The sequence below is a fragment of the Scyliorhinus canicula genome, chromosome 18 (genome assembly GCF_902713615.1).
Source record: "Scyliorhinus canicula chromosome 18, sScyCan1.1, whole genome shotgun sequence".
Classification (NCBI taxonomy): Eukaryota; Metazoa; Chordata; class Chondrichthyes; order Carcharhiniformes; family Scyliorhinidae; genus Scyliorhinus; species Scyliorhinus canicula.
The window spans coordinates 91,550,068-91,577,301 of record NC_052163.1 but is presented as its reverse complement, the minus strand read 5'-3'; the positions used below and the strand labels follow the sequence as shown (position 1 = coordinate 91,577,301).

General features: G+C 46.4%; 1 protein-coding gene across 3 annotated transcripts in view; it reads left to right on the top strand.

The window, feature by feature from the left end:
• The window catches only part of sema6bb (sema domain, transmembrane domain (TM), and cytoplasmic domain, (semaphorin) 6Bb), a 708,346-nt gene that overhangs the window by 478,525 nt on the left and 202,587 nt on the right, over positions 1-27,234 (top strand). For all 3 annotated transcript variants that reach the window (XM_038777178.1, XM_038777180.1, XM_038777179.1), the window contains 2 exons: positions 1,290-1,352; positions 20,972-21,073. In XM_038777178.1, the coding sequence (XP_038633106.1) occupies positions 1,290-1,352; positions 20,972-21,073 (165 nt within the window). The remainder of the gene's footprint in view (positions 1-1,289; positions 1,353-20,971; positions 21,074-27,234) is intronic.

Sequence of the window (27,234 nt, the reverse complement as noted above, 5' to 3'; positions counted from 1 at the left end):
GAAAATGCCAAGGTAGAAACTTTACACATTAAGAAGCACAATACAGTTTGCCAGCTTACACTGCAGATTTGCTTTGTTAACAAGACGGCATGGTGGCCCAATGGTTAGCTCTGCTGCCTCATAGCACCAGAGACCCAGGTTTGATTCCAGCCTCGGGTAGCTGTGGAATTTGTATGTTCTCCCCATGTTTGCGTGGGTTTCCTCCAGATGCTCCGGTTTCCTCCCATTGTCCAAAAATGTGCTGGTTAGGTGGATTGACTAGCTAAATTGTCCTTTAGTGTCAGAAAAGGTTAGGTGGGGTTATTGGGTTGCGGGAATAGGGTGGGTCATGGGCCTAGGTAGGATGCTCTTTGAGAGGGTTGGTGCAGACATGATGGGCTGAATGGCCTCCCTCTGCACCAAGGGAATTCTATGAATTTTATGAAACAGCTGGAGAGTCAGCCAAAAGTTGGCAGAACCTGTCTCTTTGGGAATATCTACAAGCTCTGACAGAGCATCTTGTACCTGACATAGGAACATTTGATTCTGATACCACAGATTCCCAGGAGTAGAAAAATATTATGATCCCGAGTGACTGGTTTGCTCCGTTTTATTGAGTACAAAATGTTAACTAAAAAGAGAAGATAAAATAAATCAATAAATTATTTCATGCATGGCTCTCGTTAACAAAGCAATTTGATGGTTCACTCTCCTGGCTGCCCACTGTCACTGAGATATAAATTGCAGATGACGAAGTAGATTTTCAGAAAGGTTTGCTACCCATGCCATAGTTGACTCAGGACAAGATGGTGCTGGCATTTGTCACCCTTGTCAGAACTCCTATTGATTACGTGGTGAGTGCATCAAATCTCAAGGACATCATATTAAACTAAAAAAAAGCCATTTTTTGCACCAAGTCTATTTGTTCCGTGGTACATTTGCAACTCTTTGCAAACCATCTGCCCACAACTCAACTGCCAACTCATCTACCCACCTCCGTTTACCCAGCTTGCCCGATCTTGTGAGAAAAGGAAGGTTGTGCGAGATTCATAAAATACTTCAAAACATAAAATCTACATAGGTTCAACAAAACCTGGCCAACTGACATTTTTCAGTTGATCTTATATTTCCCTTGAGATCTACGTAACCTATTTTTCATTGTCAACTCTTTAGTAACATAATACTAGTTTGCCAGGACACAGTGTGGAAAATCAGTCTATGTGAAGCATGGCCATTTTCTTTTTTTTTGCATTTAAAGAAACCCTTTTTCATTTTGCCTGTTTTTAACCACCGACTTTCTTCTTCCACAGAAACTGACATGGCGATCGAATCAACATGACATTGACATCTGCAGAATGAAAGGCAAAAACGAGGTACATCTGCAAACAAATTGGCATTATTTTAAGTTCAGCAACTGTGTCACTCTGTGCCTGAGGGGCAGTGTCTTCCATTTTTATTATCGCTGAATTATATTGTCAAACATGATTTATTAGCTGTCCGCGTAATTGGTTTTGCAATTAATTATTTCTAGTTCACTGATCAAAACAGGGGCATCTCAAAATTCAGGGAAATTCAATCTTCTAATTCTATTGCACATATTTCCATGTCCGACTGACCTCACACTGGGTGGCTGCTGGAGAGTGGCCTGCATATCAATTTGCCTCGCTCTGTTGCCACACAAGACGCTGAGTTCAAATAAAGTCCGAGACCAATGGGATACTGATTTGGGTCAGATTATCACATGTACAACAACTCTTAATTAACCCTCTAACTAGCTGTTGTCTCTGCTGACTAACAAGACTGGAAAGAAACAGCCGCTTGGCAGTACAGAACTCGCAGACTACTGAAAAGAGACACATGCTGTCGAAGGTTTTCATCCTGCACTAATCAGGGCGAACATTAGAGCGCCAAATTTCAAACAATCGCAACAATTTAATTATTGTAATTATTTGAAATTTGGCATTCTTGCATTCATCCTGATGAATGCAAGACAAAACGCTTCGACAATATATGCCTCTTTCCAACAATGTGCAAGACTACATCGATTACAAACACTCGTGCATACTCTGGAAACGTCTAATCATGAAAAATTGCCAAAAACAAAATATTGCAAATGTGAGAAATCAAAAATGTAAAGAATCAGGAAATGCTGCAGCTGCCCAGAGACAAGCAGCATCCATGGAAAGATAAAGGTAGGGAATGTCAAAGTTTCAGGTTTCAAGGCCCTTTGGAAGAATCAGAAGATTTTACAGATGAACAGTTTATCTGGAAACACATATTTCAAGTCCCAGTGTTTATTCCCCTCCAAAACATGTTGTGTATCCTTCAAACAAAGCTTCGATGCAGCACGTTAGCACAGTGGTTAGCACTGTTGCTTCCCTGCGCCAGGTTCCCAGGTTTGATTCCCGGCTTGGATCACTATCTGTGATCCCCTGTCTGCACGTTTCCCCGCATCTACGTGGGTTTCTTCCCACAAATCCCAAAAGGACATGCTGTTAGGTAATTTGGACATTCTGAAATCTCCCTCTGTGTACCCGAACTGGCGCCGTAGTGTGGCGACTCGGAGCTTTTCACAGTAACTTCATTGCAGTGTTAATGTAAGCCTACTTGTGACAATAAAGATTACTATTATGTGCTTGTAATTTAATGCAACCTAGATTTGGCTCCACCCTCCCCATCCTAGCTGCTTGAAAAATTACAGTTGAGGGACTGTTGCTGGGAGCTACATCCACTGCAGTGCAGAGAGGAAAGCAAAGTCAGATCTGTAGTCTTCTGGCTTAGCTCAAGAGGGAATAAAGTAGCCTTGATGCTGCTTCAAATGGAGTCCTCTGTTTCTAACAAGTGAGTGAGTAGTTTTTCAGCGTGCAATTAATTATACAAAGCTTGGTGTGTCTGACAATGGAGCACAGGCTCAGTTGCCTAGATTGTAGATGGAATACCACTTCAGGAAATTACCTGAAAGAGTTTAAATAAAACATCTGCAACAGTAAGAAATACTGGGAAAGTAAGATGTTTGGTCTCAAGTTTCTTTCTCAGTGCTAACTTAAGAGCACATTTGTCCATTCATTGCTGCAAATCCCAACTGACGATTCTCCTTATAGGAGCCTTCACGAAGAGTGCCAGCGGATTATTTGACCGTGATGGCATCGCAACTGGGCCTTTTCTCATCCGATATCCATGTTCCCAGCAAGGTTATTGGATAAGAGTCGGGAATTTGAAACTTGGCTTTTTTTTTTCCCCTCATTCGATCCAAGGGAGCGTGAAGCCCATTCCACACCTGAAATCAGCTGACTTTGTGCAAGAAATGGATTGACCCTTGGGCATTTGAGATTGGCTCAGTACCACACTGGGTATTTTGATCATTATTCCTCTCGGGGAAGGCTAAGATTTAAACTGCGAACCATAATAATACTTATATTTATAGGACGCATTTCACAATGAAGTGCCTTGATGAGGTTTTACATAATTAATTGTTAGTTTGTCAAACAAAATAATCGTTTTTCACCAGCAATGTCCCAGAAGGAGCAATGGAATGAATAACCAATTAATCTGTTTTACAATGATAAGAGGAAGAAATATTAAGTAGGACCGACTCCCTGCTCTGCCTCTAATAATACATCTTTTACTTCCACTTAGAACTATCATAGGAATGGCACATGTCATGTGTAAAGGACAATACCTTTCACAATGTACCCATGCAACACTGGAGACTTAGCTTGGCTTTGTGAACTCGAAGCCCAGAGGGATTCACTACCATTTACTTTGAGGCATGATTTGTACAAATTAGCCGAGCTGACGCTCTGTGTCGACAGTGTCTTGAAGGAATTTTAATTTAATTTAAAATTTAAAGAAAGAATTTAGATCAGGCCATTTAACCTGTAAAGCCTGCGTTTTCCACAGACCACATTCAATCATTGACCATAGCCACCCATTTAATCTTTGGGAAAGATCTGCATTATTACTGCCCAATCTTCCCCCAAATTATTCAAGCAGCAATTAACAATATTAAGCCATTTTCACATTTCTACTTTACAACCAGATGTTGTCCACAGATAACAAGGGCATGCTAGTTAAAGCACCTCCATCCAGCACAATCCCAGCAGTACAGTACTTTATCAGTTCCCTTGAACTATTTGGTCACTTCCATCTGTATTGAACCTGGGAACATTTAATTCACTTTCCAAACATTTTCACCAGGTTGGGCGTCCAAAGTCCAGCTGTTGGAAAACTGGAATTGCCTGAAAACCAGGGACATTTAAAAAAATATTCCATTTGATAATCAGTTAAATACAATTCAGACTTATTGTCCAAACACAAGGACATTTCAGCTCGGTGCTAGTTCTTTGTGGCGTGCAGGACTACTATTTAACTTTGCCGTGTTGTGGCATGCAATAATAATAATCTTTATTGTCACATGTAGGCTTACATTGGCACTACAATGAAGTTACAGTGTAAAGCCCCTAGTTGCCACACTACAGCGCCTGTTCGCGTATACTGAGGGAGAATTCAAAATGTCCAAATTGCCTAACAGCATGGGCGGGATTCTCCCGCGTTATGAAAAATCGGGAAGCTGGCGTCAAAAACGGGCGCGTTTGACGCCAGCCTCTGCCCCCCCCCCCCCCCCCCCCCCCCCCGACCGGGAACCGATTCTGCTCCCCGGTCGGGGCTAGCATCGCGCGGCCGTGAATTCCGGCATTGCGGCTTAACGAATTTTGTTAAGCCCGCTAGCCAAAGTTAGCGACGGCTGACGCGTCCGATGACGTCAGCCGCGCATGCGCGGATTGGACAACTCCAACCCGCGTATGCGCGGATGACGTCATCACGCATATGCGTGAAATCCGCGCATGCGCGGGCCGGTATGCCCCTCAGCCGCCCCGCGAATGGATCCAGCGGGGCGGCGGAGGGAGAAAGAGTGCGCGGGGTAAGTACCCGCTGCCCGCGATCGGTGGGCACCGATCGCGGGCCCATGGCACCATCGGTGCCATGGTTCCCCAGATCGGGACTTTACGGCCGTTTTTACGAACGGTCAGACCAGGTGTGTTTTGCGTTCATGAAAACGGCCGTAAAGGCCTTGGAAATCGGCCCATCGGCCAGGGGAGAATCGCTGCTCGCCGTAAAAAAACAGCGAGCAGCGATTCGTGTCGGGGGGCGGCCGTGGTTTGGGGAGAATAGCGGGAGGGCGTCGGACCAGCGTGTCCGTAAAAATTTACGCCGCCCGCTATTCTCCGATTTTTCGTAAGTCCGAAGAATTGCGCCCCATGTCTTTTGGGACTTGTGGGAGGAAACCGGAGCACCCGGAGTAAACCGACGCAGACACGGGGGGAGCGTGCAGACTCTGCACAGACAGTGACCCAAACCGGGAACCGAATCTGGGACCTTGGAGCTGTGATGCAACAGTGCTAACCACTGTGCTACCGTGCTGGGTCTAGTTCACACATTCCGAGTTGACCCAAATAACTCTCAGCCCCATCTGCTCCGGGTTTCCAAAATCCAGGAAAATCCTAAATCTGGCACGGTCTCAGCTCAGAGTGGCAGAATTTGGACATTTAACCTGTGTGCAAACAACTCCGTTTTGCAAGTATTAATCAGAAATGCCAGAGCTTTTGATGAACCTGAACCACATCTCAATTCTGCGGCGAGAACATTCTTCCCTAATCTCGCATCAGTGATGTTTGGTTCAACCTATATCTTCTACCTCTACGTCATCTCGTTCTGGGTCCATTGATTGAAAGCAAATAACCTGCTTAAATTTGCAGAAAATGTGTTTCCAGCATGTTCTGATTTGTTTTAAATTTCCAGGATCCCCACTGTTTTTGTTCTGTTTGTCATAGTCACAGAATCTTACAGCTCAGAAAGCGACCTTTAGGCCAATCGTGTCCGTGGTGGTCGTCGAGCACCTATCTATTCTAATCCCATTTACCAGCACTTGGTCCATAGTTTTATGTGCTGTGGCATTTCAAGTGCCAATCTAAATGCTTCTTAAATGTTGTGAGGGTTCCTGCCTCTACCACCCTTTCAGGCAGTGAGTTCCAGATTCCCACCAGCAAAGCCCTCTAAATATCCAGCCCCTTACCTTAAATGTATGCACCCTGGTTACTGACCTCTCTACTAAAGGGAAATATTTTTATTCTTAGCTACCCTGGGCTGGATTTTCCATTGGCGGGATCCTCCATTTCACCTGCGGCGCGCTCACACCCATAGATTTCCTGATGGCGTAAGGGTGCCCACAATGGGAAACCCCATTGGCTGGCAGCCGGGACAAAGGATTCCGCTGCCGGCAGGGACACACTGCACCGGAAATCCCACCCCCTTGGCTGGATTCTCTGAGCTTCCGCGCCGGAATCGTGATTGGCGCGGGTGCGGATAATGGGTGTTTCGCCTAATCACTTGCGAATCGCACGCAAACTACGCAACGAGGGTAGGGGGTCATTGACAGAGGCCCTCCCCCCGTAATTCTCTGAGCGAAACCGACCGGGGTCCCAACAATGTGGTTCTAACCACCTATCGGCCATCAGAAACGGCCGGTGGCGACTGTGGACTTAGTCCGCGGCCGCCCTGGTGGAGGGTGGAGGTACGATCATTGGGGGGGGGAGCTCATGGACGACCAGGGGAGCGATCGGGCATCACGGACCTGCAGGTGCGTGCGATCTCGGGGTGGGGGGAGCCTACAATTCTGGCACCACTCTTCGGGCTGAGTCCGCCATGTCCCACGGGACGGCCGCTGCAGTCCGCCACCGTGCACATGCGCGGATTCCTGATGGAAGTGCGGGACATCATATCCACAGCCAGAGCTGCGAGAAGCACTTGGAGCCCTGCTAGCCCCCTGCAGATAGGAGAATCACTCAGGACTTACTTCAGGAAAGTTCAGAGTGATTCTCGTGTAGGGACATAGCCCCATTATTGGAGAATCCCGCCCCTATCTGTATTTCTCATAATTTTGTACAACTCAATCAGGTCCCTCCTCATCCTTCCCTGCTGCAAGGAACACAACCACAGCCTATCTAGCGTCTGTTCATAACGGAAACACTCCTGCTCAGGCAACACCCCGGTGAATCTCCTCCTGGTGAATATCCTCCACACCCTTTCCAGTGTAATTACATTCTTCCCATAGTGTTGTGACCAGAACTGCATACAATACTCCAGCTGGGGCCTAACAAACGTTTTACACAGCTCCATCAAACCTTCCTGTTCTTATACTCTATGCCATGGCTAATATAGGCAATATTCCACATGCCTTCTTTATTTCAGTATTGTCTAAGTCTTCCAGCATTTTAAACTATTGCATTGTGTCTCCCTTCAATCCTTCGTTCTTCAGTGAAGTAAATTTAGCATCTGTCTTCTCAGCCCTAAGTACTGGAATCACCCTTATCAGATTATTGTGACGAAAAGTGCTCATAAGAGGATCTGTTGAAAATGATCATAACTTGGGCATGATTTAACCAAATGGGAGCTATATCCCCCAAATAGAGATACAGAATGCTATCGACCGTGACTACGGTTGGATACGGGGAGTCAGGGGGAATGCTAGTGGCACTGCCAGGGTGCCAGGCTGGCACTGTCAAGGTGCCCAGGTGGCACCAGCAGTGCAAACGTGCCACCCTGCCCAGAGAGCATGCACCTGGGGACCTCCAATCCCCTGGGGGACCCCCACAAGTGCCATTCCATCCGGTCCCCGTTTGTGGAGACAAGTACTGAACGGCGCATGCTCGAGGTCTCCAAAGTGAAGGGAATAGATCCCAACGCCTTGGTTACTTCAGGGAACTACTTATTAGAGTGCAACTAGCTGTCTCGCACTAATATGCGGATTTGACAAAAAAATGATCCCTTCCACAATGGGCAGGCTTCACATCGCGACATCGCGTGAGATCACGAGCTGTGTCGATCCCGGGAGTAAGATCTCCCATCATTTACCTCCTGTGTTGCGCCACCGTACGCTGCTTTTCGGGCGCAGAGTGGTGGGTAGATCATGCCCGATAACACCTGCTTGTACATTTGACTGCTGTGCTACCATGGATTGATTAGACTGTAGCATTGTATGTTTAACAGGCTGGAAGAGTGCACACCTCATGGATTATAAAGAGGAGTTGCTGGAAGTTCTTAAAAGTTGTAGGACAATTACCCAGTTATTACTTTTTGTTTGTAACCGTAAAATGTGGACCTATTTCATTGCTTTATTGACTACCTAACTGAAGGGCATAATTTTAACCTCTCTTTCCTCCTTTCTCTGCCGTTCATCCTTGTATGTGTGTCCATTGTTTGGGTCTCTGATTAAAAACAAAAACAATCACTGTTGCTAACCACATTGCTTTCCATTGTATTGCTCTCAGCTATCATAAGTGAAACATAAATGAGCAATAACGTTCAGTATTAAAAATTCACCAGAAATCATATCTAAAAGTGCTGCCATGGTAGGATGTATAAATCCTGAAAGCCATAAATGACTTTTAAAATCTTTGAATTATAGATAGCACTGAATGTCAGAGACCTTTAGGGCATCCATGAAACTTGTTTCTTCCTGCTGTATTTCTGCCCAGATAAAGGTTCTACATGATATTTTCCCTCCCTTCTGTCTAGTTTAGAAACTAGCGGTTTAATTCTGCAAACGATGAAGAGTGATTTCCTCATAGACATTCAGAATGACTGCGATAAAAATAAATGGGAAATGTAATTGAAACGTAACAGCAGAGGATTAATGCACTTGTTGTATCGGAGATGGTGAAATAATATTTCCGAGTAGGTACAGGCGTTTTTATTTCTGTACAGGCTAGCCAGGTACATGGCTCCAAATCTTCAACACTGTTGGTCCACATCAGGACAACTTAACAAAAGACAAGAAAATACTGACTGTGGTGAGCTGCTCAGAACAAAACGATCCAGCATTCTTCAGGTCGTAGATTTACTTTTTCAGTAAGGCTTCCCTCCACTATTCTAATGTGCTGGAGGACAGTTCCAGAGTCACCAGGAGCCCTCAGGAATCACACTCACATTAAAGTTCTCCATCTAAAGTGAATAAAGTGGGCTTTTCAAATGTAGAAGGCGTCACAGGCGAGCCTCACCCTGCTCTCACTGACATCCACAGCCACATTTTCCAGCAGGTTTGTTAGGTGCTGCTGCCACACAGTGCAGGGACCAGGGTTCAATTCTAGCCTTGGGTGACTGTCTGTGTGGAGTTTGTACATTCTCCCAATGTCTGTGTGGGTTTCCTCCGGGTGCTCCGGTTTCCTTCCACTGTTCACTTATGCCAGTTAGGTGGATTGGCCATGATAAATTGCCCCATGGTGTCCAAAAGGATAGGTTGGGTTGTGGGGTTGTGAGCCTAGGTATGGTGTTCTTTCAGAGCGTCAGTGCAGACTCAATGGGCCGAATGGCCACCTTCTGCACTGTCGGGATTATACAATTCTTTGATTTTGAGGCGCTCATCGGCACAATAAATCCTGGGCGGGATTCTCTGATCCTGAGGCTAAGTGTTGACGCCGTCAGAAACGCTGTCGCATTTCTCAACGGCATCAACACAGCCCCAGGATCAGCAATTCTGGCCCCTACAGGGGGCCAACAGGGCACTGGAGCGGTTCACGCCGCTCCAGATGCTTTTCCAGCCGTGCAATGGGCACCGGGGAATGCGCGCAAGCGCAGTGGGTCCGCCGCAAACCCCCGCATGCGCTGTCCCACCGGCATGATTTCCATGCATGCGCAGTGATTCCCTTGTCCGCGGCAGGCCCAACCCAACATGGCGCAGGAGTACAGGCATCGGCGCGGTAGAAAGAAGGCCAGGAGACAGAGAGGCCAGCCCGCCGATCGGTGGGTCCCGATCGTGGGCCAGGCCACATCGGAGGCCTCCCCCAGGGCGGGACCCCCCCACCCCCCCACCCCCCGGCCGCCCTCGGCGAGGTCCCGCCGGCTCGGAGTATGTTAGCACGGCGTCGGCGGGACTCGGGTTTTTTTTTACGGCCGCTCGGCCCATTCGGGCCGGAGAATCGCGGGGGTGCCACGTCGAGCGGCCACCAACTGGCGGCGCGCCGACCACGCCAGCCCCAATGGCGCCGATTCTCTGCTCTGCGGAGAATCGCATCCCGGCATCAAGGCGGCGTGGCGCGATTCTCGCGGCCCCCCGGCAATTCTCCGACCCGGCACGGGGTCGGAAAATCCCACCCCCTATTTCCTCTTCTGAACCAAGACATGTTAAAGTCAATCATAACAGCCCAACTCTTGTATTTTCTGAGATCAGCAAACCCAACCCCAATCATGGATTAAACCTGGGACTTTCCTCTCTGTACACCACTGAGTAAATCCACAGAACCACTTAAAGATTTGTTAGTCCCCCATTGCCTCAGTAAATTCAATTGCTGAGCAGATGACCCATAAAGACCAAGAGAATCTTGACAAGCGTGACTTGCCAATATATCTTTCCAACACAAACTAACTCATTCTCCGTGCCTGTGCTGATCCATAACTCCCCTCTATCCACCCTGTTCCGATCTGCACAGTAATCTCACTTAACTGAGGATAGCAGTGGAAATAAAAAAAATGCAGTGTAGCTACTATCCACAAGTTTATAAAAAGCAACTCCTACAATCAAGACTGTAGTTCCTCTCTGTTTACTAATTTCCTAATCCAGGCTGACACTCCCAGTGCAGGGTTGAGCATGAGATCCCACGGTTGGAGGTGTCATCTTTCAGATGGCGCTAAAGCAAGGCCCCATCTGCTCTCTCAGAATGGCGTAAAGGATTCCCATGGCACCACTTGAAAGAAGGAGGAGGTGGGTGGAGTGGAGGGGGTTCTCCCTGCTGTCCTGGCCAATATTTATCCCTCAATCACCACCATGACGAAAATGATTATCTGCTCAGTATCACATTCCTTATTGTGGGAGCTTTCTGTGGGGGAATTGGCTGTCACCTTCCCTTCATCATCAACTGACTATACTTCAAAAGCACCTAATTGGCTGTAAAGCACTTTGAGGTTATGAAAGGTGATACATAAATGCAGGCCTTCTTTATTTATCCTTTGTCAGATTTGGGGGTATTTCTGTGTTCAGGAACAGAGGGGGCAGAGATATGGGGCGGGATTCTCCGACCCCCCACCGTCTCCCGAATCGCGCCGTCTCCCGAAATCTCCGGCACCAGAGATTCGGCGGGGTGGGAATCGTGCCGCGCCTGTCGGCGGGCCCCCCCGGCAATTGTCCGGCCCGCGATGGGCCAAAGTGCGGCCGCTGTCACACCAGTCCCGCCGGCGTGAATCAAACCACCTACGTTACCAGCAGGACCAGGCGGCACAGGCAGGCTCCGGGGTCCTGGGGGTGGCGCGGGGCGATCTGGCCCTGGGGGTGCCCCCACGGTGGCCTGGCCCACGATCGGGGCCCACCGATTGGCCGGCGGGCCTATGCCGTGGGGGCACTCTTTTCCTTCCGCCTTCGCCATAGTCTTCACGATGGCGGAGGCGGAAGTGACCCCCTCCCCTACGGGGATGACGTCAGCAGCCGCTGATGCTCCGGAGCATGCGCGGACCTCCGCCGGCCGGCGAAGTCCCTTTGGCCCCGGCTGGCGTGGCCCCAAAGGCCGTTCCCGGCAGCCAGCGGAGCGCCAACCACTCCGGCGCGGGCCTAGCCCTTCAATGTTAGGGCTTGGCCCCTAAAGGTGCGGAGACTTCGGCACCTTTGGGGCAGCCCAACGCCGGAATGGTTCACGCCACTCAATCCCGTCGGGTACATAGAACATAGAGCATAGAACAGTACAGCACAGAACAGGCCCTTCGGCCCTCGATGTTGTGCCGAGCCTTGATCACCCTACTCAAACCCACGTATCCACCCTATAACCGTAACCCAACAACCCCCCCCCCCCCCCTTAACCTTACTTTTTAGGACACTACGGGCAATTTAGCATGGCCAATCCACCTAACCCGCACATCTTTGGACTGTGGGAGGAAACCGGAGCACCTGGAGGAAACCCACGCACACACGGGGAGGACGTGCAGACTCCACACAGACAGTGACCCAGCCAGGAATCGAACCTGGGACCCTGGAGCTGTGAAGCATTTATGCTAACCACCATGCTACCGTGCTGCCCTGCTACCGTGCTAACCACCATGCTACCGTGCGGGTAGGGGAGATCCCGGCCATGGATTGTGTTACGGTACCTGACCTGATCCCCAAATTATTTTAGGAAACCTGACGGGAAACCTGAACAATCTTTCAATTTGTAAACTGTGAGGAAAGATTACTTCACCCCCAGATGTGATTCCACTGACAAACTTTATTATTAACCCCATTAATATCCAAGAAAAATGCAGCTTTTCAATTAACTGTTAAACAGTTCTTAAAAAAATAAAGGTCTTTGAGTTAATTTTCCCATCTCCTTCTAAAATTTCAATTAAGCAAAATCCACATAATGTTCAATGTCGTTTATTAAAATGTTAACACTGAGTGGCTTACAGATGTATTCACAAAGTCCTTGGAGAGAAGCATGCCTCCTCTCCTCAGAACCCAGAGAAGAACTCCAAATTAAACTAAAAACAGACACAGGGCAGGGCTGAAAACAAAACTAAAAAACAGACCCAGCCCTTCCTGTGAGTGACATCACAGCCTGCCTAGCTATTAATGCCTTAATCACAGGTTTAGCAGACATATAGGACGGGATTCTCCGGGAATCGGCGGGGCGGGCAGAAACGGCGCAGTGGAATGGCGGGAACCTCTCCGGCATCGGGCCGCCCCAAAGGTGCGGAATCCTCTGCACCTTCAGGGGCTAGGCCAGCACCGGAGTGGTTTGCGCCCCGCCGGCAGGCGTGGAAGGCCTTTGGCGCCACGCCAGCCGGGGCCGAAGGGACTCTGCCGGCCGGCGTGGGTCCGCGCATGCACGCGAGCATCAGCAGCTGCTGATACCTTTGTGTCGGCCATCGCGGAGGCTTACACGGCTGGCACGGAGGGAAAGAGTGCCCCCACGGCACAGGCCTGCCCACGGATCAGTGGGCCCCGATTGCGGGCCAGGCCACCATGGGGGCACCCCCAGGGCCAGATCGCCCCACGCCCCCCCCCCCCCCCCCAGGACCCCAGAGCCCGCCAGGTCCCGCCGGTAAGGGACCTACTCCAATCTACGCCGGCGGGACCTGCATAGAACGGGCGGGACTTTGGCCCATCGCGGGCCGGAGAATCGCCGGGGGGGGGGGGGGGGGGGGGGCGCTGCGGGCTGCCGCCGACTGGCGTGATTCCCGCCCCCGCCAAATCTCCGACGCCGGACAATTCGGCAGCCGGCGGGGGCGGGATTCACGCCGCCCCCCCGGCCATCACCGACCTGTGGGGGGGGGGGGGGGGGGGGGGGTGGAGAAACCTGCCCATTATCTGGATAACTTAACCTAAATTATTTTAATAACATTACTGTGACAGATTTAGAATTCAATGAACATAACAATATCCCACATTCAACACAAATGGGTTAATTAAAGAGCTGAGTCAGGTGACCCACTGAGACTACAAGAGGATTGATCACATGGAGACGCTGGTGAGGGTTGGATGAGGTGGCGGTTGGGCTCAGCTGGCCAGAAAATCTGGGCAAATGAAAGGTTAATTCAGACAGAGCAACCGGTTGAGAATTGGCTTGACCAGGGAGATTGAACTGGCCAGTGAGGCTGAGTGAGCTGATAGGACTGGTTGCATGGCAGTGCTCATGGGGGCCTTGCTTTAGAGTTTTAACCCAATGACCACACGAGAATTGTACAGCACAGAAAGAGCATGCTAGCCCATTGTGCCTAAAGCAAAGACTAATAATAATTGCTTATTGTCACAAGTCGGCTTCAATGAAGTTACTGTGAAAAGCCCCTAGTCGCCACATTCCTGTCTTCTGTTCAGATTGGCCGGTACAGGAATTGAACCCGCGCTGCTGGCCTTGTTCTGGCATTACAAGCCAGCTGTTTAGCCCACTGTGCTAAACCAGCCACCAGTAGACCAGCGATGCTACTTCTGCTACCTATTATTACAATGAGAGATTCTAAATGCAGTTTTGGATATTTTTGTGTCTAACTTTATTCTTAATTTTACAGTATCCCTCTTTAATAGTCACAGAGGAGTCTGGGAAGGAGAGTTAAAACAAATGGTTATTACCAAAATAAAGTAGATACAAGTAACAGTCCCAGTCTCAGCCTACTTAGCAGGTCGGCTCCTACCCGGCCCGACTTTTAATGTCCTGAGTTAAGAGGCCCCTCAGCGGGGAAGCTCGTCCTCCACAAGGCTCACGGGAGATTAATCAGGTTGTCCCATGGGCCTCGTGGGGGTTATAACATCCTCATTTGATGCCAAGTCAATGATCTTCTCAGGAAAATACTGATTCGATTTTATTGAAAACCATGGGAAGATGTTGAACGTTTTCATCAATGTGTATCAGATTTGGTTCAAGTGGGAACAACAAGGTGTTTCAACTTCAATACCTGAGCACACAAATCCAGTGCAATGGAGGGAGTGCTGCATGGCTAAAGGTGTCAATCTTTGGTTGAGATGTTGAGTGGGGACTGAGGATGGGGCTTCATCAATTTTTTGCTATGGTACAGTGAAAAAGAGAAAAAAAATCTTGCATTTGTATAGCAACTTTCACCATCTCGGGACCTCCAGAAGTGCTTTACAGTTAATGAAGTTCCTTTCGAGGGTAACCACTGTTGTAATGCAGGCAGCCAATCTATGCACAGCCAACTCCTAAAACCAGTAACATTTGTTTTTCATAAATTTAGTGTACCCGATTCTTTTTTTCCCCAATTAAGGGCCAATTTAGCATGGCCAATCCACCTACCCTGTTGTGGGGGCGAAACCCACGCAAACACGGGGAGAATGTGCAAACCCCACACGGACAGTGACCCAGAGCCAGGATTGAACCTGGGACCTCGGCGCCATGAGGCAGCAGGGCTAACCCACTGCGCCACCGTACTGCCCCCTAAAACAAGTAACAAGATAATAACTGGATTATCTGTTTTAGTGACATTGATTGAGGGAGAAATATTTGACAGGACACCTGGGCTACCTCCCCGGCTCTTCTTCAAATAGGAATCTTTTATGCTCATCTGAGGGGCCTCAGTTTAATGTCCCATCCAAGAGAGGGAGGGTTTGTTTCACAGTGTCAGCCTGGAGTTTTCACTCAAGTGGAGCACGATCTCGTAACCCTGTGACTCAGGCAAGCTACCAGCAGAGCCGCAGTTGCAATGCGTGAGGTTCAAAGCAGCAGCTGATAATCATGCAGCTTAGTCACAGTCGAACTCGTTGATGAAAGGCCATTAAAAGCTGAAGATTCCCGAGCCACTGATGCAAGAAGGGCAGGGGGTTTGTGCAGTTTTGTGGCCAACATTCATCCCTCATCCATGAAAAACAGATCAACGGGTGACTCCTCTCATTGCTATTCTGTTTAGCTATGAGCAAAATATTGTGTTTATTGGCAGAAGAGTGGCTGCATTTCAAAGCAATTCGTTTTATGTGAAATGGAACATCTTGAAAGCTGTGATAAGACATAGATATACAGAAGCAAGTTATTTGTTTATTTGTTTTCTCTCTACTCTCCCCCCCCCCCCCCCCCCCCCCCCCCGGTGTGTCCATCTGTCAGACTTCAACTAAATCTCACCTCTGGGAGGCACAGTCACCAGCCTTTTCCCATATTTCTGGGTGTTTGAAAGACAACCTGTAAGACACAATCAGAGCAGCTTTTGAATTTATAGTAACATTAAAATCTATCTTCCTATTGGAATGGGTCTCTTTTTCTATTGATTCTTATTTCACAGTGACAGGTGGAGTAATCATTCCTGTCAGTTACCAGACCTCACATCAGAATACACCTCTTCTCTTGTTATTTGTGTGAGCTCGCGTGCCGCGTGAGTACTTGGGGATATCATGCGTATTGTTCCAACGACATATAAACATGATCTTGAAGTCATCTTGCAGGATACGCATATACATTGATGACTTTATCAATTTTCTCTGTTACTTTAACATTTTCCATCTTCTTTTCACCAAGGACTAACAATCCCTTTAAACCTCCATCCCTGACAAAGGTAGCATGAGCTCTCCCCTTCTACCGTGAAAGGAGGTATGATGGCACAGTGGTTAGCACTGCTGCGTCACAGCTCCATAGTCCCAGGTTCAATTCTGGCCTCAGGTGACTGTCTGTGTGGAATTTGCACTTTCTTCCCGTGTCTGTATGGGTTTCCTCCGGGTGCTCCGGTTTCCTCCCACAGTCCAAAGGTGTGCAGATTTGGTGGATTTGTGATGCTAAATTGCCCCTTAGTGTCCAAAGGTTAGGTGGCGTTACTGGGTGATGGGGTGGAGGTGTGGGCCTAAGCAGGGTGCTCTTTCCAAGGGCCGGTGCAGACTCAATGGGCTGAATGGCCTCCTCCTCCTTCTTCCTTCTATACTGTAAGTTCAATGATTCCATCAGACCAAACAAGTCTGCATCTACCACCACCCTCCTCCGCCTGTCTGAACCTGTTCTCACATTGGACAACATCTTCATCAACTCCACTCACATCCTCCATTTAAAAGGTTCCACTATGGCTACCTTGACTGCACGTCTTCACTTTCTGCTTCGTGTCAGAACTCTCTTCCATTCACCCAGTTTCTCCGTCACATTTGTTCTAACGACGCAATTTTGTGTTTCCGAGATGTCTTCTTTTGTACTCAACTCAACTCAGTCAGCGATCTCCACCCCCTTTGTGATTCCAGGTTAAAGTCCAACAGGTTTGTTTTGAATCACTAGCTTTCAGAGTACAGCTCCTTCCTCAGGTGAATGACGAGGTGGGTTCCACAAACACATATATAGACAAAGCCAATGATGCAAGATGATACTTTGAATGCGAGTCTTTGTAGGTAATTAAGTCTTTACAGTCCAGATGGAGCAACTGGAGATAGGGATAATCACAGGTCAAAGAGGTGTGAATTGTCTCAAGCAGGACAGTTGGTAGGATTTCGCAAGCCCAGGTCAGACGGTGGGAGGTGAACGTAATGCGACATGAATCCAAGGTCCCGGTTGAGGCCGTACTCATGTGTGCGGAACTTGGCTATCAGTTTCTGCTCGGCAATTCTGCGTTGTCGCATGACAGTCGCCAGGCAGGAATGTTCCCTTCCAGTCGGGGAATACTTCAGCAGTCAAGGGCATTCAGCCTCTGATCTTCGGGAAGCGTTCTCCAAGGCAGCCTTCAGGCTGTCCGACAATGCATAATCGCCGGGCATAAACTGATAGCCAAATTCCGCACACATGAGTACGGCCTCAACTAGGACCTTGGATCATGTCGAATTACATTCACCCCCTCAACATCTGGCCTGGGCTTGCAAAATCCTACCAACTGTCCTAGTTTGAGACAATTCACACCTCTTTAACCTGTGATATCCCTCTCTCCAATCACACCCTCTGGACCTGTAAAGACCTAATTACCTGCAAAGACTCGCATTCAAAGTATCATATTGCATCATTGGCTTTGTATATATATGTGTTAATAGAACCCACCTCTTCATTCACCTGAGGAAGGAGCAGTGCTCCGAAAGCTAGTGATTCAAAACAAACCTGTTGGACTTTAACCTGGTGTTGTAAGACTTCTTACTGTGCGCACCCCAGTCCAACGCCGGCAACTCCACATCATGCCCATTGTGCTTGACAGGACCCGCGACTGTGTACATTCCATTTCACACACTTCTACTCTCGTCCCGTCCCATCCGGAACCATGATAGTATTTCCCTCTTCTCATTTTCAGCCTCCATGTTCAACAGAGCGTGCTCTGGCATTTTCCACACCTCCAACATGATGCCACCAGAAATCACTACCTCCCCTTCCCTCGCCTTTCAGCATTCCAATGGATCATTCTCTTCACAACACCCTGGTTTGAAATTATTTGTTTATTATTATTATTTAAGAGGTTTAAGGAGGCATTTGGGATATTTTGATTAGCCGAAGTAAGAGTAGGTAGGTTATGCACGGTAGCACAGTGGTTAGCACTGTTGCTTCATAGCACCAGGGCCCCAGGTTCGATTCCCGGTGTGGGCCACTGTCTGTGTGGAATCTGCACGTTCTTCCCGGGTTTCCTCCGGGTGCTCCAGTTTCCTCCCACAAGTCCCGAAAGACGTGCTTGTTTGGTGAATTGGACATTCTGAATTCTCCCTCAGTATACCCGAACAGGCGCCGGAGTGTGGCGACTAGGGGATTTTTCACATTAACGTCATTGCAGTGTTAATGGAAGCCTACTTGTGACACTAATAAAAATTATTATAAAACACTTGTTAGACCACAGCTTGAGTCATGTTTACAGTTTTGGTTACCACATTTCAGGAGGAGGTGATCACAGTAGAGAGGGGGTGGAGGAGATTTAAGAGGACACTGCCAAAAATTGAGAAATATTACTATGAGGAAAGATTGGGTAGGCTGGAGTTGTTTTCTTTGAAATAGAGGTGGTTGAAGGGAATTCCATTGGGATGTATGAAATTACAAGGAACCTGTAGATGTAGTGGATATTTCCCTTAATAGAGGGGACAACTGTAATTACATGTATAGATATAAAGCAATTGCCAGAAAGATTGGAGGGGAATTGAGGAGAAATGCTTTCATATTTGGGAGTCTGGAACTCACTCTGAAAGGATGGTAGAGACAGAAACCCTCATATCTTTCAAAGAACACTTTGCTATGCACTTGCTGTGCTGTAACATACAAGTCTATGGACCAAGAGCTGCAAGAGTCTTTTTAGGCTGGATAGCTCCTTTTTGACTGGCATAAACACAATGGGCCAAATGGCCTCTCGCCTGTAAATCGTACATGTACCTATGTTTCTGGCTTCTTGAGCATCCCCAATTTAAGTCCTCCACCATTGGTCGCCATGCCTTCAGCTGCCAATGGAGCCCCAAACTCTGGAACTCCTTTCCTAAACCTCTCTGCGCCTCCCTTTCATCTTTTATGACATACTTAAAATCCATCCCTTTGTCTAAGGTTTAAATTTTTAAAAACTCATTTACAGGATGTGGGTGTCGCTGGTTAGGCCAGCATTTATTGCCTATCGCTATTTGCCCTTCAGAAGGTGGTGGTGAGTTGCTTTCTTGAATCCCTGCAGTCCCTAAGGTATAGGCACACCCACAGTGCTGTAAGGGAGGGAGTTCCAGGATTTTGACCCAGTGACAGTGAAGGAACGGTGATGCACCATCAATTGCACAGACTTGAGTTGGATACAACTGAGGCTTTATTGCTCTAAGATGTGTGGCCTCCCACAGCAGCTGACAAAATGGCTGCAGCATGGAGGACACACACATTTATACTCCAGAGCCAGCAGGCAGAGACTACCGATGTACCTGTAGTACAGGTCCTACCATAAATCACCTAATATAGTTGCAACAGTGGTTTACTACAAACGGCGATATAGTTCCAAATCAGGATGGTGAGTGACTTGGAGGTCAACCTCCAGGTGATGGTGTTCCCAGGTATCTGCTGCCCTTGTCCTTCGAGATGGTGGCAGTCGTGGGTTTGGAAGGTGTGCGTTATTGTAATGCATCCTGTAGATGGTACACACAGCTGCCACTGTCCATCAGTGGTGGAGAGTTTGAATGTTTGTGGAAAGGGGGGCAATCAAGTTGGCTGATTTTTCCTGGATGGTGTCAAGCTTCTTGAGTGTTGTTTGAGCTGCAATCATCCAGGCAAGTGGAGAGTATTCCATTACACTCCTGACTTGTACCTTATAGATGGTGGACAGGCTTTGTGTGGTCAGGAGGTGTGTCATTCACCATAGAATTCCTAGCCTTTGACCTGCCCCAGTAGCCACAGTATTAATATGGCTAGTCCAGTTCAGTGTCTAATCAATGGTAACCCCCAGGAAGTTGATTGTGGGGGATTCAGCGATGGCAATGCCATTGAATGTCAAGGGTCGATGGTTAGATCCTCACTTGTAGGAGATTGCCATTGCCTGGCACTTGTATGGCACAAATGTAACTTGCCACTTGTCAGCACAAGCCTGGATATTGTCCAGGTCTTCCTGCATTTGGACATGGTCTGCTTAATTATCTGAGGAGCTGCAAATGGTGCTGAACATTGTGCAGTCATCTGCGAACAACTCCATTTCTGACCTTATAATGGAAGGGAGGTCATTGATGAAGAAACTGAAGATGGCTGGACCTGAGGAACTCCTTGGTCATCTGTCCTACTGTTTTGGCATCAAATTCTGTGTAGACACACTCCAATACAAGTTGTTGTTGGCTATGGGTACAATTTAACATACAGGGCTGAAGGGAGGCAATTCTAACTTTTTGTGATATTATAAAGTAAATTGGCTAATAACGAATCAGTGCCTCATCTCACATTGTTCCTGACTGTTTTTCTATTGACTTAAATGGAAATAAAAATTGCGGGAAATATTAAACATATCATTAATTTGCTATCATTCATTGTTCTTCTTACACCAGTGTTGCACCTCTGCCTCTCTACCTCTCCTTCCCCTATTTAAGTCACTCGTTAATTCCTACCTCTTTAACCAAGCCTTTGGGTCATCTTTGTCAGCTGCTGTCTGATTGCACTTCTGTGAAACACTTTGGGATGTTTTATTGAGTTAAATAGATGCAATTTGCATTTGCGGCTGTCACCGTTGTATACATGTCGTCCATTTGCTATCGCGATGTTCAAGGTGTTGATATGTGAAGTCCAATCAAAATTTGGCCAAGTTGTATTCATGGTCCTCAATATTCCAATTTTTCGCAGCCAATGAAAATCTTCTTTTCTAAATTTACTGCAGTCTCCAAAGTGGAAAATTTCTGAATTCTGAATTGATTTGTTGCTGTAAGATTTGTGATTGTTTCAGGGTCTGGGCACATTCCCCTCAAAGCAAACAGAAGAGAAACAGTTGGCCTGAATCTCCTGCCAGTGTGAAGGGTTAATATGTGTAAATACAAATCATTGAAATCACCAAATCAGAGAAAGAAGATGCATATTTTAAAAAGGAAGCAAATTAGTAGGAGAGTAGATTTTTCGGAAGGAGTTATAATGATTTGTTTTTTTTCTCTCTCTATTTCCAGGCTGAATGTCGGAATTTTATCAAAGTACTTTTGAAGAGGAATGGCAGCACGCTCTTCATATGCGGGACCAATGCTTATAATCCAGTGTGTGCAAATTACACAGTGAGTGACCATTGCCTCCTGTAACATTCCTGTATGTGTTTGCCATGCTCGTCTCCTTTACAGCCTGCATAACACAAGACGCCAGCTACTTAATGAGCCAGGGTTGTCAACTGAGGGCTATTGACCCTGGCAGCCTATACAAGGATTGAAGGTTTTGTGAGACTTGTAACATTTTGGCAGTATAAGCCTAAAGGAGTGGAACAGAAAGAATTCCATTGTAGTGTTTTATATCTAGATGTCTATAATCTAGACAAAAAGAATCTTAGAAATTTCAGGATAGAAGGAGGCCATTTGGCTCATTGCACATTGACTAATACCGGAGGGATAAATGCAGTTGTGCAAGGTACAGTTTACAGGATTCAGCAGTACTGGCTAGAGATCTGAATTTGGGCCTTTGCTCCACACAGGTTTGCTCCAAAACCAGTCACTTGATATCGGCGAAGCAAAGGACCTGTGGGGACAGTCTGAGAGTTGGGAGAGCTGGTAACATGGCAATGAAAGGTGTTCCGATGGGAAGAGGAGACCAATGTCTTCTAAGCATATTATCATAGGAGGGACATAAACACGTCAGCGGTCATCGGTGGCCAATTGAGCCAATTAAGTGTTCAATTAAATGCCATCTTCTTCCCCAGCTGGCACTTTACCTCAAACCTTGGTAACATCCCTGCAGGTTATCAAATGGATTCCTCCTTCACTGCTGTTGCATGGCCCACAGAGGGGTCCCATGGATGGCAATGGCTACCTCTGCAGATACTGCACTGCTGCTTGAGGGTATACCCCTACCCCTCTTTCCCTCTCCCCCTCCCCCTTTCCCTCCTCCCCCCTTCCTCCTCTCTCCTCACTACCTTCCTTCTGCACTGTAAATTCTATGATCTATCCCCCCTCCTTCACCCCTCTCCCTATTCCCCCGTAATATTAATGTCCCCTAGTATCTAAGTTAGAACTGGAATTTTAATTGTTTAATAGATTGCACTTATTGTTTAATAGACTGTGCCAACATATAAAGGGGATACAGGTGGCACTGTTTTGTTATTGGGGAAGAGAATACAGAGCATTGTAAATTGGTGTTGAAGAGTCAAGGCTTGCTTCCCAGTTCTTATTATATAGTTACCATTGGAGCTAAACAATGGTAACAAAGGATGGTTTCTGCCTGTAAGAAAGAAGAATTGCAAACTAATATTTCTTCTGATGAAAGACTATTCTGAATTCTAACTAGGAGGGTTATTCAGAGTAATTTTGAAAACAAATGGTTGAATCCTAGGATAGAGTGTTGAGGTATGACTACCCACCATTGTATTCTGAGCATCAACTCTATAACCAATGGAAGAATGAAGATACCATGTGGACACAGGTTACGTCCTTGGCCAAGATAAAGAAGGAATGGCCTTGGCACTTTCATTACTGTACGAAAGCAAAAGCAAAGTAAGGTGAGGTATTTTCAGAATTGGAGATCTAGATTTGGACTTAGATGAAGGTTTGGGTACATTATTAACTTTCACGGATAATATTTATCAAAAGGATGACTTATCCTTTTTGTGTTATGTGGCTTGGTCAGATTTTGACAAATATAGAAAGTTGGAAGATAGCCCCATAGAATAGTACATAATGGAATTTAACAGATTGTATATAAGGCTTCAAAAATTCCACCTAGAAATTCCTCAGTCATTGCTGGTGTTCAAGTTATTGGACTGTGCTAAAATTGCAAATATGGATAGGCTTCTGGTTTTGTTAGTTTTCAGCAAGACACAAACTGCTAGAACAAATGTCAGAAGCACTAAGAAAGGTACTGGGCAAATATTCCTCCCTAGCAGCCTTCATGACTGCGATGAATGTAGAAATTGTTATATATTATGTTTCATGTTTGTGGCAGCAATGTTATTAACACTCCTGGTTTAAAATCCATTCAAAGGTGTCTACTAAAGCTGTAATACAGGCGTCACAAAAAGTGAACGAATTTTACAAATATGGCGAATGGGACATTGTTTTAATTGTGGTCGATTCTCTAGGGTATAGATAGTTTGAGGCATTGTATTTAGCCCTAACTAAGCAGGCCATGGGACATTCTAACGGGATATCAATGATGTAATTAATGAGAGGAGCCATGTCAGTCTGTAGTTTGCAGTTTTGTCAAATGCTGGTAGATTGAGCAGAAGGGTCTGAATTGGACCTACTCTTGAAAGTGTCTCTCTTCAAAAGTCTCTGCACAAAAGACCCTAGTAAACCTGTTGTGTTAACTTTAATTATAAGTGACATTTGATCTGTATTTTTGTTGCTTGACTGGAATATTTATAGTGAAGGGTAAGTTAAAGTTTTTGTCCTTTTATTTAAGAACTGTTTAACTGTTAATTGTTAAGCTATTTCTTTGATATTAATGTGATCAGCTTGTGTTTTAGGTGTGATCCAAAGTTCCATTATACAATAAACTGTCCGAAGCGAAATAATATTGTTTGAAACCAAACATGAGACAAAGACTGTGATCAAAGGGAAGGCATTGTCTTAGTTATGCGAAGTTTAAGTCCGGTGATGAATGTGCTGGTTGCAGAGTCCTTCAATTTTGCCGTATTAGACAGCAGATGTACATCTACAGTATGTTGAATGGGCTGGTTGAAAAATTACCTGGATTAAGGGACAAGATAAGAACAAGATTAGGGAATTTGGAAGTTCCATGAATTTTAGGTTTTGGGTTGAAAATACACTTAAATCTCAAAAAATAGTAATGATTCCTTGTAAAATCACCGGAAGGAAACATTTTATATGCACAGATGTTGTATCCAGCGAAATACATTTATTATTGAGCCGACTATCGATGCAGAAAGCACTTATGAAAATTGACATGGAAAGTGACAAGGCCATCATACTTGAAAAAACTGTGGGCTTAAATTGTATCCTGTTAATGAGTCCTTGCAAAGAAATTAGGGAAGCACTGTTAGCATTGGAAAACAGAGTCTGGAAGACAAAAAGTTGATTGTGTTAAAGTTGCATTAGCAATTTGTCCGTCCATCTTCCCAAAGATTGAAAATTTTGCTGATGGATGAAGAGATAAAGAATACATCAAACTTATAGAACAGATTCCGATAGATGTGTTATACGTAAGAAATATAGAAGAACACCATTGCGAACCATAGTGGGTATGCCATTAGCAAGAGATTTTAATGATGTTATGGCTATGGATCTTAAGGTGTAGGGTAAAGAAAAGAACATTTTTATTTTACACTTTGTAGACTTGGCAACGAGTCTTAGACAGTTAACAGTTATACATCGGAAAGAAATATTGTGGAACAAACAATGGAAAAATGGATAGAGACCAGACTAGGGCCACAGGTAAAGTTCCTCACTGATAATGGGGGAGGGGAGGGGGGAGGTTGTGCTGATGATGAATGGGGTACGTGTGAGAGCATGAATATAATAGTTACGAATAGAGCTGCAGAAACCCCATGTAGTTACGGGGTGTGTGAGGCAAATCATGCTATGATAGATTAAATGCTTCGTAAAATGTTGACAGATAAGCCAAATTGTAAATTCCTTTGGCTTTAGCATGGGCTATCCATGCCAAAAATTCACTACAGATGGTTGGGGGCTACAGCCCGTATCAGTTGATTTTTTGGGAGTTTCCAAAATTCCTTCTGTCATGAATGATCATCCTCCAGCTTGGGAACAGACTACAATTAGCTTAATCTTTTCTTTGCATTTGAATGCACTGCACGCAGGCAGAAGAGCATTCCTTAAAACAGAAAAAGAATTTGGAGTGCTTTGAGGCACAATGCATGGTCATCTGAAAATGTTTTCAAATAAGGGGGCATGAGATACTATAAAAGAGATGGATTTGACATCTGGAAAGGTCCACGAAAGCTTTTGTGTACAGTTGGTAAGACAATAATTTTGCAGCATGGAAACCAGACTGTGAGGTCACACGTGTAAAGATTAGTAGGATTACAAGTTTGCAGATTCAAAAGGGGTTATTGAATGTGCTGAGGAACCCCGTACATCTCAGAGACGTATTACAAAATTATGAGGATCAGATCACGGGAATTTGTAGGGTATCTGAAGAGGGACATTCAGTTGAAGATGGCTTTTCAAGTGCACTCTACTAAAGCAAGGATGAGCCACTATTTTGAAGGGGTGGAGGATAGGTGCGATGCTATTGAGGGGGCCCACCAACCATACGCACAAGTTCTGGTCATGCCACAGGCTGGAGCTTTGACACCATTTCGGCGATCCTGAGTGTGAGGGTGGAACCCTACACACTGGCAGTGAATTGTTGGGGTCTCCGATGTGCCGGAATTGTGGACGGGGCAGGGATGGATGTCCTGGCCTTCGCTTCATTGGTAGCACAAAGGCAAATTTGTTGGGTTGGGGCTGGTTGCGCCGCCGAAGGCTTCGGCGTTGATGGGTGATTTGATCGAGTTTTTGCACCTCGAAGGTCAAATACACTGTAAGAGGGTCTATTGAGGGGTTCGATTGTAGATGGCGACCGTTTAGAGTATATAGCTTAAGAAGGTCAAGAAATATGGTACAGACTAGGAATGCTACAAGGAGCAGAAGACCATATGATCGGGAGGTATCATTGGCTCCCAACAAATTAGATGATAAATTAATAACAGATGCAAAGCAGCAAGAACAACAAAGTTGGAAAGAATCTGAGGTGTACACCGAGTGCCCAGATAGGGGACAATGCGTTTTATCTCTCAGATGGATATGCATTGAAAAGGTTCACCGACAGCAGGAAAATTTATTATGAAGATCTTTTCGTTTCTGTTACCCACAAATGCTTGAGAATGCAAGTTGATACATATTAAAGCTGCTTTCTTACAGAGACATCAGCTTAGAATCATGGAATCCCCAAAGTGCAGAAGGAGGTGTGATGATATGATCTGCATACTCGTCTGCCATTGGGCCAGAACGTCGGCTTACCATTGGCCCTGGTCGGTCATGTGCCTCTCGACCGATTGGCCGAGAGGCTGAGTTAACCACGCCTCTATCAACGAGGTATAAATGCTCAGAAGCCTGACGATCGGCCTTTTCCACTGTAGACGATCGCCAGGCTGTGTTCTAGTTAATTAAAGCCTGACATTGGTAAATCACTCGCCTCGCGTGCAATTGATGGTGCATCAGGAGGCCATTTGGTTCATCGAGTCTGCACCGGCACTTGTACTGAGCACCCTACTTAACCTCGAAAGAGAAAGTTTTCTTTGTCCTCTGAGAGACTCACGAACACAGAAAGGGTACTCTGGAAGTTAAATAAATGTGTATACAGGTTGAATAGCGCTGCCAGAATTTGGTATTTCTCAGTTTGGTTAAAGTTGGGCTGTCTTCAGTTGAAGGCACACCCTACAATGTTTTATTGTCACTATGGAGGGAAATGTTCAGGCATCTTCATGATTCACTTTTTACATCCAGGATCCTGACTGAAATTTTAAATGGAACAGGGCACTCGCAACAGTACCTATAGAGCAGGGGTGGGCAAACTACGGCCCGCGGGCCGCATGCGGCCCGCCAAAGGTATTTCTGCGGCCCACCAAGTCATTAAAAAAAAAATTTTTTTTTTAAAAAATTTTTTTTTAAGGTTAGTGGGGGGGGGGGGGGGGGGGGGGGCTGTTGGGTTACTTACTGGTATAGGGTGGATACGTTGACTTGAGTAGGGTGATCATTGCTCGGCACAACATCGAGGGCCGAAGGGCCTGTTCTGTGCTGTACTGTTCTATGTTCTATATGAGGCGCCCAGAATCATAACCGGGTGAAGTAATTATTTTACTTAATATACTATGCGGCCCTTTGTGAATTGTGAATTTCTGAATGTGGCCCTTGCACGGAAAAGTTTGCCCACCCCTGCTATAGAGTATCACACAGACAATGGGCTGGATTCTCCCAAAATGGGGCTATGTCTCCATGCCGGCCTAAAAATGCTGGGGTTTCATTTCCCAGTTTCCTGCAAAAAGTAAAGGTCGATTCAACTACCTTCTGGGGGCTAGCAGAGTCTCAGGGAGCCTCGCGCAGCTTTGGCTGTGGATACGGGCCCCCCGCACTTCTGGTTCTGAGTCCGCGCATGCGCACGGCGGCGGCCTCCAGCGGTCGGGAACATCGATTCTCCGCCCCAGCATTGAACGCAATTTTGGCGCGGGGCTGGGTAGAATCTAGCTCAATAAATACTTTTGGGAGATTAT